We start from the raw sequence: 14,330 nt of genomic DNA on the forward strand, positions 1-14,330 counted from the left end.
TTCTTGCTCGAATTCACGGAAAGCAATAATAATAATAATGACAGAGTCTACATAAATAATTTGACGAGTATAATTTGCATTTTAAATCACGCGTTTTCTTAATGCAATTATAAATTGTTTCTTCTCAGGATTATTTTCTGACTGTTTGTTTAGTAATCATACTCATACCACTGCCAGTTTTCAATTAACTTGTATTTCCAAATTGTATGTAATCTATATCTAGTATATACCATAAATTCAAATAACTATGCAACTATATAATATAATTATAATATACCCTTTTGTTTTCCCTTGTCTCCATAAAAGTTAAAACTCACCCTCTATGGCATTCATTGAATCAAGATCAAGAAGGGAAGACATCTTTAACAGCAGAGGCAGCAGTGAGGTAATTAAGGGTGTTCTTCAAAGTTTCCTTCTCCCTCTTCAACCTTGTGGAAGTGTCCTCTAACTCAAGCAAAGCCTGTTGTTCTCTTGGTGCACCCTCGAAAGTGCTTCCAACAAAGAACGAAAACGGTGTAGGGAAAAGGTTCCTTCTCAAATCCTCAACCTCCTTCTCATCCTTCCCACCCAATCGATTCGACAATCGAATCACGTCCTTCATGTAACTCTCCACCTCACTCGCCAAACCCTCCACGTCATCCTCTCCCACATTCCCCGAAGGCCTGTCCTCCAGCCACGTCACCTTCCCCACCAGGTACGGTTTCGTCCGTACAACGTTGTTCACGCGGAACCGTTCCTGTCCTTTGCAGATTAAGAAGAAACGGTCGTCGAGGAGCTGCTCGTGCTTCACGACTTCGCCGACGCACCCGACGTCGGCGGTTCCCGAGACGGCGTCGGAGTATATAACCCCGAAACGGAGGTCGGTGTGGAGGAGCGTGTGCATCATGATGCGGTAGCGGAACTCGAAGATCTGCAAGGGAAGGATGGCGCCAGGGAAGAGAACAAGAGGGAGAGGGAAGAGAGGGAGCTCAACCGCGTCGTGGTGGTTCTTGTCGGACGCCGAGCACCGGAGCGAGTCGGGGTTCCGGCGACGGCGGAACAGAACATGAACTTGAACATGTTGTCGTGATGATGATAACGATGATGTTGGGATGTGAGGTAGAGACGAAGATGATGAAGAAGAGGGTATGAACTGTGGGATAGGGAATGCCATTTGCTTAGTTTTCTCTCCAATCACGAATTTAGAATGGAGACAAAAATGTATTACTTGCTTGCTACTACTTAGGACTTGGTTGTGTGGTTAATGTGGCCATGCCAATCACTTCATCTATGGCCTATTATTGTTATTTATGGCATTATAAAATATTTCAGTAGTTCTATGGAAATGTTTTTTTGGAGTGTGACTGTTGCAGATATTGTCACAGTTTCACTTAATTGATATATGTGTTAAGATGGTAGTTCGGTCCTGGTTTTCATTTTATCATTATCGCTTTCAGAATTGAATGAAGAGATTGCGGAAATTCTGTGTGGATGTAGTAGGTAGTGGATGTTTGTTTGGATGTGGTTTAGGATATTCCACGTGGGAGTTAGGGATCATGATCGTGAGTTTCTAATTTCCGAATCATCTCTCCAGGCCCTATGTCAAAGTTAGGCCGTTTTCGTCATGGCCCAAATTCAGAAATTGAAAACATGACTGACCATGAAATCTAATATTCGATTTTAAAGACATTTTTTTCTCTTTATATGACTTTTAATATATTAATAAATAATTTTAAATTTTATTTGTAATCTTCATTTCATGTTATATGGTCTCAAAGTTGATAATATTATGGGTTCAAAATTAGTATAAAAAAAAAGTACCCCTAAAAACTCATTTATATGAATCACTTAGAGGATGAAAATATGATTTAAATCATTCTTAGGAAAGACAAAATGTAATGTTTCATTTGTTACTTTAGGATTTAACGTCTCTCATGTTATTAAAGATAAAATTATTTTTTACACATACATAAAAGTGTGTAGAATATATATTTTCTTTTTCTCTCTTTTCTTTTCATAAGGGTTTGCATGGGCCCCCACACACTTTTATATATGTATAAGAGATAATTGTATCTCCTACAACATAAGAAATATCAAACTCGTTTCTTTATATCATTATTAGGTTTTGTTGCTTGTTAAGTTGTGTTGTTTCTATTGTTAAGAGGTGTTGTTTCTTATTTTCAGGTTAGTAGATAGGAATAAAAATGATTCTTGTTACCGTCAACAAGTAGGTGGAGTAATGAGTAATTGTTGGAGACATTTTTCGTAGGAGTTGTTTTTCTATTTAAGTTCATTTTTTAGTTGAATAAAAACATATAATAATTTATCCAGCACTTGTGCATTGAGGTAGGTTCCCTCAATTATATTCAAAATTATTTATTTATCTTATAAAATAGGTTACAAAGATCAGTGAAAATCTTTATATCTACTAGCTTAATATGAAAGTACGAACATGGATGAACATGTGGAAAACTTAAAAGACATAATTTAGGGATGTTCAATCAATTCAAGGAGATGTTAATCCAAATCTTCAATTGATTAGATATTTTTGTAGCAACATCAATCTTTCAAAAGAGAGGTAGTTCGTCCGATAATTCTTCTCATGAACCATTTCATTCCCATTTTGCATCTTGGTCAGGTACCATTTACGCTTTGAAGGTGGTGAACCTGAATTTTCCATATTTGATGAAAACAAAGATTCCACAAGTTAGCTTTGTCAAGCAGAGAAAATATTTCATTACCATCGGACCCCTAACGGTGAGCGCACTTGGTGGGCTTGATATGCCTCCAGCATATAATGTTTTAAAGGCTTAAAAGAGTAAGGATTTAATCTACTTTGAAATAAAAAAGAGCTCGTATTAGTAATAAAGTTGATGAACCATGCTCAGACCTACTCTTACTCAAAGTCTTGTGTTTTGTAGGAAATTTACATTGAAAAGAGAACAATTTCCAAGAGCAAGATGAAGGAACACTCTAATTCATCTGTGCCAAAAGCGTGGTTCTGGCACTGATGGCGCCAGAATAGATTTAAGTCCCTGTTTCACCGCGCCTCTAGTGCGAATACCACGATAAAGGCACTGGCACAACACAATCCATCCCGCCACTAGCACGGGTATCACGCTAACAACGCCAAAGCTTAAAATCAATATTGTTTCATCGCACCTCTAGCGCTGGCGCCAGTAGCACGTGACTGAATTAAAGAAAGATTCCTTGGCAGATTTTGTGGATATTTGTTACACAATATAAATGGAGCAAAGGAAACCTAATAGAGGATCTTTCGACGGCAAAGAGAATTTAGAGAATTGGAGAGCAACAACTGAGAGTTCGTGAAGTTCTTGCTGAGGCGGATGAATCAGAGGGAAGGAAACGTGAAGAAATTGATCAACCATTGATTCTTCTTCTTCTTTCTCATCTTCTTGACATTCTTCTACTCCTTCTTTATTTTATTTAAGCCAGACATGAATATGTCTAGCTAGTTTTCTTTTGTAATTAGGATCACGGATCTGATGTGAACCCCTTTGTTATTTGAATTGTTTTTATAATTCTTTTATTTCAATTAGTTTTATCTTACCTTGAATGAAAAATCTATATCCTTATTAGGCTTGATTAATCTTATAGGATTTTGAGGGTTAGAGCTCACAATAGACATATTGGGGTTTTAATTCAGACTAGGGTAAAATAATAATTTGTGCATGATCTAGACATAGGCTTGTCTGAATTGCAGACTTCTTAATTCATTGAACTTATTGCTTAATTCAAGAAGAATTACTAAGACATTAGAATTCTAATTGGGTTAAAGGGTTAAATACATTAAGACATTAGGGTTTAACCAACTAATTTAAAGAAAATAAATTGTTTGATCCATTTAGATAATTGATTATAAGAATTAATTTAGATCAATAGGGGGAATCAAAGGTGAGGTGTGCCCTGACTACAGTTCTTTATTATAATTTCTTAATAGTTCTTTAATCGTAATTGCATGTTCTTGATTGTTTTTACAGTTACGTTTCATTCTTTTTATCTTAATTCAACTATTATTCTCAATAACCAAATTGAATTATCCAAATTAGAGGGAATAGTTATAATAGTACTTAACACTTCAATCCTCGTGGGACGATAATTTTTCTCACTACTCTATTACTTGAAACGATCGGTACACTTGTCGTGATCGCAACAGGGCTTATTGTCATCTCCTTAGGGATGCCTAATTGAGGCATTGAAGTAAATCTCATCATCACTTGGCAATAATTCTACAATGAGATTGTTGTATATACATATAATAGAAGTAGTATAGGCTTAGTCCCAATCATGTATTTCAGGTTGTATGTACCCAATAATTCTATATATAGCATAACATATGTTATGTTATTAGACACGGATTTATTCCAATGTTCCTTTTGCCTCTTATTTCTCTATATGGTATCTAGAGCCTAATGAGAGAAACCTTGATCCATTTATTTTCTCTGGTGATTCCATTGTTCATCCCCTTTTCAAAAAATTTTCTGGATACTGACTCTGTGTCAGTTTTCGGATGTCTCTTTTGTTCTTGGGTCGTCTTTGTGTTGTTGTCAGCCCTTTCTCTTCGCGAACAACTGCCAAAAACTTGTTGACTGACGCTCCTCCATCGTTAACCACCGTCGTCAGGTGGCTTTTTCTGACGAACTATATACAGTTGTGCTCGTCTCGGCCGCGCAGTTCTATCTCTCCAGGTTTCATTCCCATTAGATCATCCATGTGCCCCTCATACACGCGTGGAAGCTTCGCCTCTCCCTTCGATTTTCCTGCTCATGATGGCTCCTTTCTGGCAGCGACCGGTTGGGCTTTTCTCCCTTCTCCGAGACGGTTCTGGATCTGGTCTTGTTTTGGTGTTTCGACTTTGTTATTGGTGATGCATAAATCCCACTTCTTCCGGTTATTTTTGTAATATGTCATTTCTGATTTTTTTGGTCTATATTTTTCGTGATTATGGATTCAACTCTTGTCTCTTCTGTTTCTGAGTCTCTGATGGGGCCCAAGTCAGATCCTCCTAGTTTTACCAATTATATCATTGCACCGCTTAGTGTGGATAAATTGGATGACTTGAACTATGATTCTTGATCTTCAGATTTGCAAATTTTGTTGGATGGCATAATTATACCCCCATCTCACTACTCAGCCTGAATCTATTGCGGCTGCTGAGCGCACACAACAGAAAATGTTGCGATTTCGGCAAGTGCATCGACCGCAAAAGTAATAAAGTGTATTGAGTATGAGATCATTCCCACGAGGATTAGAATTTCAAGCACTAATTCACTATTTACGCTCAAGTTGTAAAATCAACTAAGAGAATTGAATAAGATTGAATTCTGAATTGGAAATTAAACTAAAAGTAACAAGCACAAAGATAAAATGAGTTTCTTAACAATCAAGAACGCGCAGTTAAGGTTTCGACTTCTCCCAATTTTCCTTTAATCTTATGAATTAAAACTCTTAATTAATTGCCCTTAATATATTGCCAATAGGTTCCCCTAAATTAATTAGAACTCAATCCCTTGACATTCTAATTCTTTATGATCTTGAAAAAATCCTAGTTCCCCGGCTATTCCTTAAGAAAATAAGCATTAATCATAAGATTACATAATTATCCTATGTCTATTCCTAGAATCACAAGGATTGTGATGAATTTATCATGCAAGGTTCATGTACCAACATCACTATTGTCATATAATCACCCTAAATCATTCTAGAAGGAGCAAACCTATAGAAAGCATTATGAGAAGATAAATTGATTCCATATAAAATGGAAAAATTACATTAAAAATTCAATTCATAATCATAAAGGTTTAATTGGGTTTCATCTATCCCTAACTATAAGGAAAACTAGCCTAGCATAGTTAAATCAAAAACACAAGAAAATATAAAAGCTTCCACAAACTCCAATGATGTGATGGCGCAGTGAATCTTTAAAGTTCCCAGCGTATTCTTGAATCCAACCCGTCTTTGGTACTCCAAAGCAAGAAGAACGCGCTTCTATGATGAAAACCAGATTTTAGCTCTTCAAAGTTATCTAAAGGTTCTCTGTTGGTTTTGAAAATTCCCTTTTATAGGTTAGAAACCCTTGCCCTAAGTTAAAACAACAAGTTGGGCCTAAGTTAGGTCATAAATGGGCGCTAAAGCGCTAATGAATGCACTTTAGCGCACTACACTTATACTGCAAAACTGGTTAAGCGCACTTTAGCGCGCTTTTTGAAGAAGAATTTCTTCATGATAGCCCGTGTTAACGCACTGGAGCATGTTAAAGCACACTCCCACCAAAGCTTTTCTTTAATTTTTCTGCATCTAGCGTGTTTTAGCGTGCTAAAACGCCATCCTCAGGTGTTAAACTTGCTTTTAGGACGTGCTTAGAACTTCATTAATCTTCAACTTCATGCTCCAAGTTCTTTAAATTCATCCTTGCTCCAATTTATATCAATTTACTTTCAAAACAGGCAAATATCATTCAAGTTAGTCTACAATTCAATCTTCATGCATTTTCAACAATTAACCTTAAGTTCTTATGCTTTTAACTAGTTAATCCATATGAATTTAGTCCTTAAAACATGATAAGCTGGAGGTTTATCATAAAATGATTGATGGTTAGTTGTGCAGTCTCTTCAAGTCTTTGTATCATCTCAAGCAATCTCACGAGCTTGGTTTGGCAGATTTAGCAGTGTTGTTCAACAATTTGGTATGACTCGGAGTGAGGATATTCATTCTCTCTTTTATCGTCATTCAGCTTTCGAGTCTATCTACTTGGTGGTATTTGTTGATGATATTGTCATCACAGGCAGTGATAATCATGAGTTTACTCAGTTAAAGCAACATTTATGTAATTATTTTCAGACCAAGGATCTTGGGAAACTTTGATATTTCTTGGGAATCGAGGTGGCATAATCTAAAGATGGAATTGTGACATCTCAGAGGAAATATTCTCTGGATATTATTGAAGAAATTGCTTTGTTAAATTCTAAGTCTGTTGATGCCCTTATGGATCCAAGTGTCAAGCTTCTATCGAATCATGGGGGGCCTTTTTCAAATCCTGAAAGGCATAGAACATTGGTTAGAAAATTGAACTATCTCACAGTCACTCGGCCTAACATTTCATTTACAGTTAGTGTGGTAAGTAAATTTCTTAATTCTCCATGTCAAGAACATTGGAATGTCGTTATTCGTATTCTAAAGTATATTAAGGCATTTCTAGGAAAAGGCCTTGAATATGAAGATAAATGTCATGTTAAAGTTGTCAGATACTCTGATGCTGATTAGATCAGTTGTCCTACTGATAGAAGATCTTCTACTGGATACTGTGTCTTCGTTGGAGGCAACTTGTTTCCTGAAAAAGTAAGAAGCAGAATTTAGTTGCCAGATCAAGAGTTGAAGAAGAGTATCGCTCCATAGCTACTACTACTTGCGAGGTCATTTGGCTTAAGCAACTTCTTAGAGAGCTCAAGTTTAGAGACATTATACCAACAAATCTCACTTGTGATAACCAAGCAGCACTACATACTTCTTCCAATTCAGTGTTTCATGAAAGAACCAAAGCATACTGAGATAGATTGCCACTTTGTTCGAGAGAAGGTTCTTGCTGGTGAAATTATGATAAATTTTGTACCCTCTAATAATCAATTAGCATATGTATTTATGAAGTCTTTAGGGGGTCCTCGAATAGAGTATATATGTAACAAGCTTAATGTTTATGATTTGTATGCTCTAACTTAAGGGGAAGTGTTGTAAATATATATAGTAGAAATAGTATAGGCTTAGTCCTACATCATGTATTTCAGGTTGTATGTGTCCAGTAATTCTATATATAACATAAACTCTGCTATGCTATTAAACACGAATTTATTCTAATGTTCCTTTCATCTATTGTTTCTCTATAGAGATCTTGTAGCGGTTTGAACTAGACAAATTCATGGATTTCTTGGGCAATTGACAAAGTTGAAACAGGAAGGGTTAGTTCAGGAGTATTAAGATCAGTTTGAACGATAATTGACAAAGTGGGACGACTAAAGGTTCCAAATAAAATGAGTTGTTTCACAAATGGTTTATTAAATGGAATTCGGATTGATGTCCAAGCAAACTAACCCACTTCACTCTCAGTTGTTATAGGGCTTGTAAGGCTCTATGAGACGCACCACTGTCAGGTCCTTCCTTTCACCTGATTATACGCAAAGTCTTCATCCCTTGATCTCAAAATTCCTAAATTAGTTATTGTAGTCAGCAATAACAAAATTAGAGCAACTATACACCAATTCAACAACACTCGTTTAGGGGGCGTTTCGTAGAAGAGAAACTTTTTTGTTCCTAAGAATCATGATTCCCGAGAATATGGTGGGAAAGTGAATTTCCTAGAAAACTTAACAAAAATATGTTTGGTAGGCCAAAATATTACCAGGAATGTTGATTCAAGTTTCCTGATTCTATGTTTCGTTAATTGTCAAATATTGCTGCGAATATTGGTCATTTTACAATACTAACCTCTTTGTGATTGTCAAATATTGTACAAAATGATGTATGCAAAATATCAGACTTGGTTGTGCAGTACTAGAAATAAAAACATTCTTTTCCCCTACTTTTCAAAATAAGATTCAGAAATTACAAGAACAGCCAAACAATTATCATCATTAATCTGTAACCGCAAGACAACAAAGGTGGAAAATTTGCAAAAACAAAAAGAGAAGTTTTAAACCAGAGAAAAAGTCGCCAGACTGCCAGAACTCTACCAGAAAGGTAACAAGCTTAGTTGGAACATAACTGGGTTGTCATTATTTGGCCAAAAAATGCAAACGAAGGCATGGGTAGTGGGAGATATGCGAACAGAGGTGTGAGATATAGAGACTTGGACAAAAAATCTACAGGCTTGGCTAGAACATTAACCACTGGTGGGAGATAGTTGGAAACCTTATTGGAGAGCATAGACATTTGAGCAAGAGGTAGGCAGCTGCTGGGTTTTTGTGGCTACTAGGTTTTATTATTGGAAGAAGGTTTTTTAAAATGAAAATGTATCAGAGGAACAACGATGTGAAGTGTATTTTAGAGATGAAAATTTTCCCACCAGAAGGGAATCCAATAATACCACCCACCCGGTGTGGTAGTCGTTGTTAGGAAAATATTGCATTAAGCTTCACAATTTGGAATCCTGGGCAAATCAATTTTTCGAGAAAATTTTCACAATTCTTATATCAAACATGGGTTCTCAATATCAATTTCTCGATAATCTAAAAAAAATCGATCTACCAAACGTTCCCTTAAATAAATTTCTAATTATTGGAGGAAGGGTTTGTTCTTTCGTTGCAATGACACATATTCCCCATGCCACCCTTGTAAGGCATTAATTTCCATTCAAGTGGTGATTGAGGAATGCATTGGAGAAACAGAGATGGATATAGAAGAAGACTCAATTACCTTATCATACTCTTGAGGACAAGAGTAGTTTTTAACGAGAAGCGGATGTTATGATTGTTACTTTATATTATTATTAGGCTCTGATGTTGTTGAACCATAGGTCATAAAGACTATGATATTGAAATTTTGACGATAACAAAGCACCTACAAAGGACTAACAAAGCTCAACATGGATGTACTCAATGGAAGGCATGAAACAAGTCCCAAATGGTACTAGAAGACAAAGGTAACATGCAAAAGTGAAAGGGACTACTCAAATGAGCAAAGTTAACTACAAAGTCAAAGTTTTCAAGTGAAGAAAGACATGACAGGCTCAAGACATGAAGACCAATAAATTTAAGTCAAGACAAAGGCTCACATAGTGTCTCATAGTTAGAAATATAGTTTTAAACTTAGAGACTTAAAGAATGAGGAGTATTGATCTATATCTTGAAGAAATGCATCTTAAGTCATAAACTTGCATTTTAAGAACATACATACTTGAATCATGCATACAAGATCACACACACGTGAATAGTTATTAAAATATTGTTAAAATCATTTATACATGTGTTAGATGTGATTAGAAATCATTTGGAGTTGAATTGGATCGAAAATTACATTTTTAGATTTTTGTGTTCTGTCATTTACTTCAATAAATTAGCATATTTACCAGGGGAAATAATTTACCTGAGTAAATTTTCTGATTTTCCCGAGTAAATGCTGATAAACAATTTTCTGATTTACCCGACTTAAATCTTAAGTAATTCGAATTTTTAGATGTCTAACTGCTAATAACTTGATAGGGGACATATATAAACATTTTTAAGGGTTCTTATTGAAATATATAAAAATTTTGTATTTCTGTATATTGATTTGAATAAATTACATAAGGAGTATTTATACAAGACAGAATAGCTAAGAATGACTTTAGCGATGACGAATCAATCCTAATCAATCATTCCTAATCAATCCTAATTAATAGAAAATAAAAGAAAAACGGAAAAATATTTGAATCCTGATTTCCTACACCCCCCCCCTCAAGTTGGGAGGTAAATGTTGATCATTCTCAACTTGCCAATCAAATCTTCAAATGTTGGACGGTGTAGGCCCTTGGTAAGGATATATGCAGTCTGCTCTTTGGTAGGAACATACATCATACGCACACTTCCATCATCTAATTTTTCTTTGATGAAGTGGCGATCAACTTCCACATGCTTTGTTCGATCATGATGCACAGGATTTTGAGCAATGCTGACAGCTGCCTTGTTGTCACAATACAGTTTTATTGGTAGGGAATATGAAATCTTCAACTCTTGAAGAAGTCTTTTCAACCAGATTCCTTCACAAACTCCATAAGCTAAAGCTCAAAATTCTGCTTCAGCACTACTTCTTGCAACCACTGTTTGTTTTTTGCTTCTCCAAGTAACAAGATTTCCCCACACATAGGTGCAATAGTCTGAGGTAGATCTCATGTCTACTGATGAGCATGCCCAATCTGCATCAGTGTAGAATTCAATCGTCCTTTTATGCCCTTTTTTAGAGATTAATTCTCTTCCTAGAGTATTCTTGAGGAGTCTAAGCACCCTATAGACTGCAATAAGATGTTTCTCCTTGGGTGAATGCATAAATTGACTAATCATAGTCACTGCAAAGGCAATGTCAGGTCGCGTGTGAGATAAGTAAATTAGTTTGCTAACCAATCTCTAATATTGTTCTTTATCCACTTTAATCCCATCTTCAATACCTAACTTGGTATTAGGTTCCACAGGTGTCTCAGCAGTCTTACACCCTAATATTCTTGTTTCCAACAAAAGATCTAGAACATATTTTTTTGTGAGAGTGATGCCTGTTTTGCTCTTAGCAACTTCCATACCAAGAAAATATTTGAGAGTTCCAAGATCCTTCAGTTCAAACCGAGCTACTAGAAACTTCTTCAAGGAGTTCAATTCCTCACTATTGTCACCTGTAAGAATTATATCATCTATGTACACAATAAGAACATCAATTTTACCATCCTTAGAGTGTTTGTGGAAGAGAGTATGATCAGTCTGTGCTTGAATGAAGCCTCTTCTTTTGACAGCTTGTGTGAATTTGCCAAACCATTCTCTAGGAGACTGTTTCAACCTATATAGAGACTTTTTTAGTTTACACATTGATCCATTTCCTTTTTCAAAACCAGGTGGAGATCCATATAGACCTTTTCATGTAAGTCTCCATTTAGGAATATATTCTTCACATCTAACTGTTGCAGAGGCCAATCTAGGTTGGCAGCAATTGATAAGAGAACTCAGAAGGTATTGACTTTAGCAACTGAAGCAAAAGTCTCATGATAATCTATCCCATGAGTCTGCTTGAATCCCTTTGCAACCAATCTTGCCTTGTATATGTTGATGCTATTATCTACATTGAATTTTATTGCAAATACCCATTAGCATCCTACTGCTTGTTTTTCCTTTGGTAGGGTCACTATCTCCCAAGTTCCATTTCTTTCTAAAGCATTCATTTCTTCAAGGACATCATCCCTCCATTTTTCATCATTGACAGCCTCATGTATATCTGTGGTATCTTTGTACTATCCAACATATTATTGAAAGCACGGAACCTTGGGGACAACTTTTCATATGAAATATGATTAGAAATAGGATGAGTAGTACAAGATCGAGTACCTTTACTGAGAGCAATAGGCAAGTGTAGATCATTTTTATCATGGCACTCAAGTGTTGGGGTGCTAGAACTAGAACTTAGTTCAGAATCCTGGCAGTGTAGAGGCTCTGGGTTATTCACATTTTGAGGAGGCTTTCGCCTGCTATAAATGTGTCCCCACTTTGAGGAGGCTCCAGATGGTGAGGATTCTGTAGCTCCCCCTGTTTCCAGTAGTAGAGGTAATATTGTGGCATCAGAAGGTTCGCATGACTGCTCTTCATCTTCTCTTATAGACTCCCCTAAAGAGAAGCCAAGGGAAAGAAAGGTTGAGTCTCGGAAAAGCTGACATCCATAGAGACAAAGATCTTACGAAGAGAGGGTGAATAACACTTATAGTCACGTTGAGTAGGAGAATAACCAATAAGACACATCAGAGAGACTTAGGATCAAGCTTAGACTGTTGATGAGAGGGAATATGGACAAATACAATGCAACCAAATAACTTAAAAGGTAGGGAGGAGACACCTCGGAAGGAAGGGAAGGTGCGGAAAAGACTAGAAAGAGGAGACTAAAATTTGAGAATACGAGATGGAATTCGACTGATTAGATACGAGGCAGTGAGAACGGCTTCCCCTCAAAGGTATTTAGGAATACTCATAGTGAACATAAGAACCCGAGCAACTTCAAGGAGATGTCGGTTTTTTCTTTTCGCAACTCTGTTTTGTTGGGATGTGTCAGGACACGAGCTTTGGTGAAGGATGTCATGTTGGGAAAGATATTCTCCAAGAATAGAATTAAAATACATTTTGCCATTATATGTACGAAGAATTTGTATAGAATATCGAAATTGGGTTTGAACCATGGCATGAAACTTTTTAAAAATGGATGCAGCATCTGACTTGTCCTTTAGAAGGTATACCCAACAAACTCGAGAATCGTCATCAATGAAGGTAATGAACCATCGAGCACCTGAAATATTCTTTACACGGGATGGACCCCATATGTCACTATGAATTAAAGAAAATGGGGAAGAGTCATGGTGAGCTTTAGAAGGATAATGAACACGAGTATGCTTGACAAGTTGACAAATATCACAAGAAAATAAACTAAGACTTTTATTAATAAATAAGTTTGGTAACAACTTCTGAAGATAGATAAAATTGGGATGGCCTAGCCTACGGTGCCACAGCATAATATTATTACATGAATCCAAAGGAAACATAGAGTCTTTTTTCACAAAAACAGCTTCATGAGTCACATCATCCTCAAAGTAGTAAAGTCTACCATCCTCTCTAACACTGCCAAGAATCCTCTCCGAGTTCTGTTTCTGAAAAACACAACCATGGGGAAAGAATTTAGCAAAACTGATGTTAAATTAATCAGCTTGCTTATGGAAATGAGATTACAAGACAGAGAAGGAACATAAAGAACTGATGTTAAATTAATCAGCTCAGAAAATTTAATGGTTTCGTGTCCTGCAATCTGGGAAAAACTACCATCGGAGATCTTGACCCGAGAGGGTTCAGAGTATGGAGTGTATGAACAAAACAAGCTCGGATTACCTGTCATATGGTCAGAGGCTCTAGAATCAAGGATCCAATGATTTTGACTATCAACATGGAAAGTTGTACCTTGCTGAGCCACATTACTAGTGGCCTTAGGAGGTTGAGTAAGAAGTCTCTGAAGTTGTTCAAACTGAGTCTTGCTAAGAAAGACACCATCAGAGTCAGAGGATGCACGAGGCTCATCAACCTTGTCATCAGTAAAGGCCTGATATGCACGACCTTTATTCTATCCTTTTGGATTCCAATTTGCAGGTTTCCCGTGGATTTCCCAACATTTCTCATGGGTATGACCAATTTTATTGCAATGGGTGCACCATGGACGACCATCCCGTTTTGATTCTCCAGAAGAACAGTCAATGGTACGTTTAGCAGCCAATGCAGACATATCATCAGACTTATCAATTAACTCATTTTCTCCCAGCATAACTCTCTGTCTACTTGCTTCTCTACAAACTTCAGCAAAGGCATCAGCAAGTGAGGGTAACGGTCGTTGCCCCAATATTCGACCACGAACCTCATCAAGATCTCGGTTGAGGCCAGCAAGGAAATCATAAAGTCTTTCCTTCTCCAAGTGTTTTTTGAACTGGATATTCGCTTCCAATCCTTTAAGATCGAATGCATAATAAAGATCCAGTTCCTGCCATAAATTTGTTAGTGCAGTAAAATATTCAGTAATAGTCATACCCCTTTGACGAAAGTCTCTCAACTTATTTCTCAGTTCAAAGACTTGAAAGG

At 36.6% G+C, this 14,330-nt stretch overlaps 1 protein-coding gene across 1 annotated transcript; it reads right to left on the reverse strand.

Annotated features, from left to right (window-relative positions):
• Nucleotides 1–202: 202 nt before the first annotated feature.
• On the reverse strand, nt 203–1,345 carry LOC133309673 (uncharacterized). Its single transcript, XM_061510464.1, has one exon. The coding sequence runs from the start codon at nt 1,151–1,153 to the stop codon at nt 344–346; it is 810 nt and encodes a 269-aa protein (XP_061366448.1). The 5' UTR covers nt 1,154–1,345; the 3' UTR covers nt 203–343.
• Between the last annotated feature and the right edge of the window lie 12,985 nt (nt 1,346–14,330).

This window comes from Gastrolobium bilobum, unplaced genomic scaffold, assembly GCF_033153095.1.
Source record: "Gastrolobium bilobum isolate Gb01-03AN ecotype WA unplaced genomic scaffold, APGP_CSIRO_Gbil_v1 utg25016, whole genome shotgun sequence".
Classification (NCBI taxonomy): domain Eukaryota; kingdom Viridiplantae; phylum Streptophyta; class Magnoliopsida; order Fabales; family Fabaceae; genus Gastrolobium; species Gastrolobium bilobum.

Coding starts and splice junctions, on each gene's coding strand:
- LOC133309673 (XM_061510464.1), bottom strand. CDS start 1,153: ATGGCATTCCCTATCCCACAGTTCATACCCTCTTCTTCATCATCTTCG.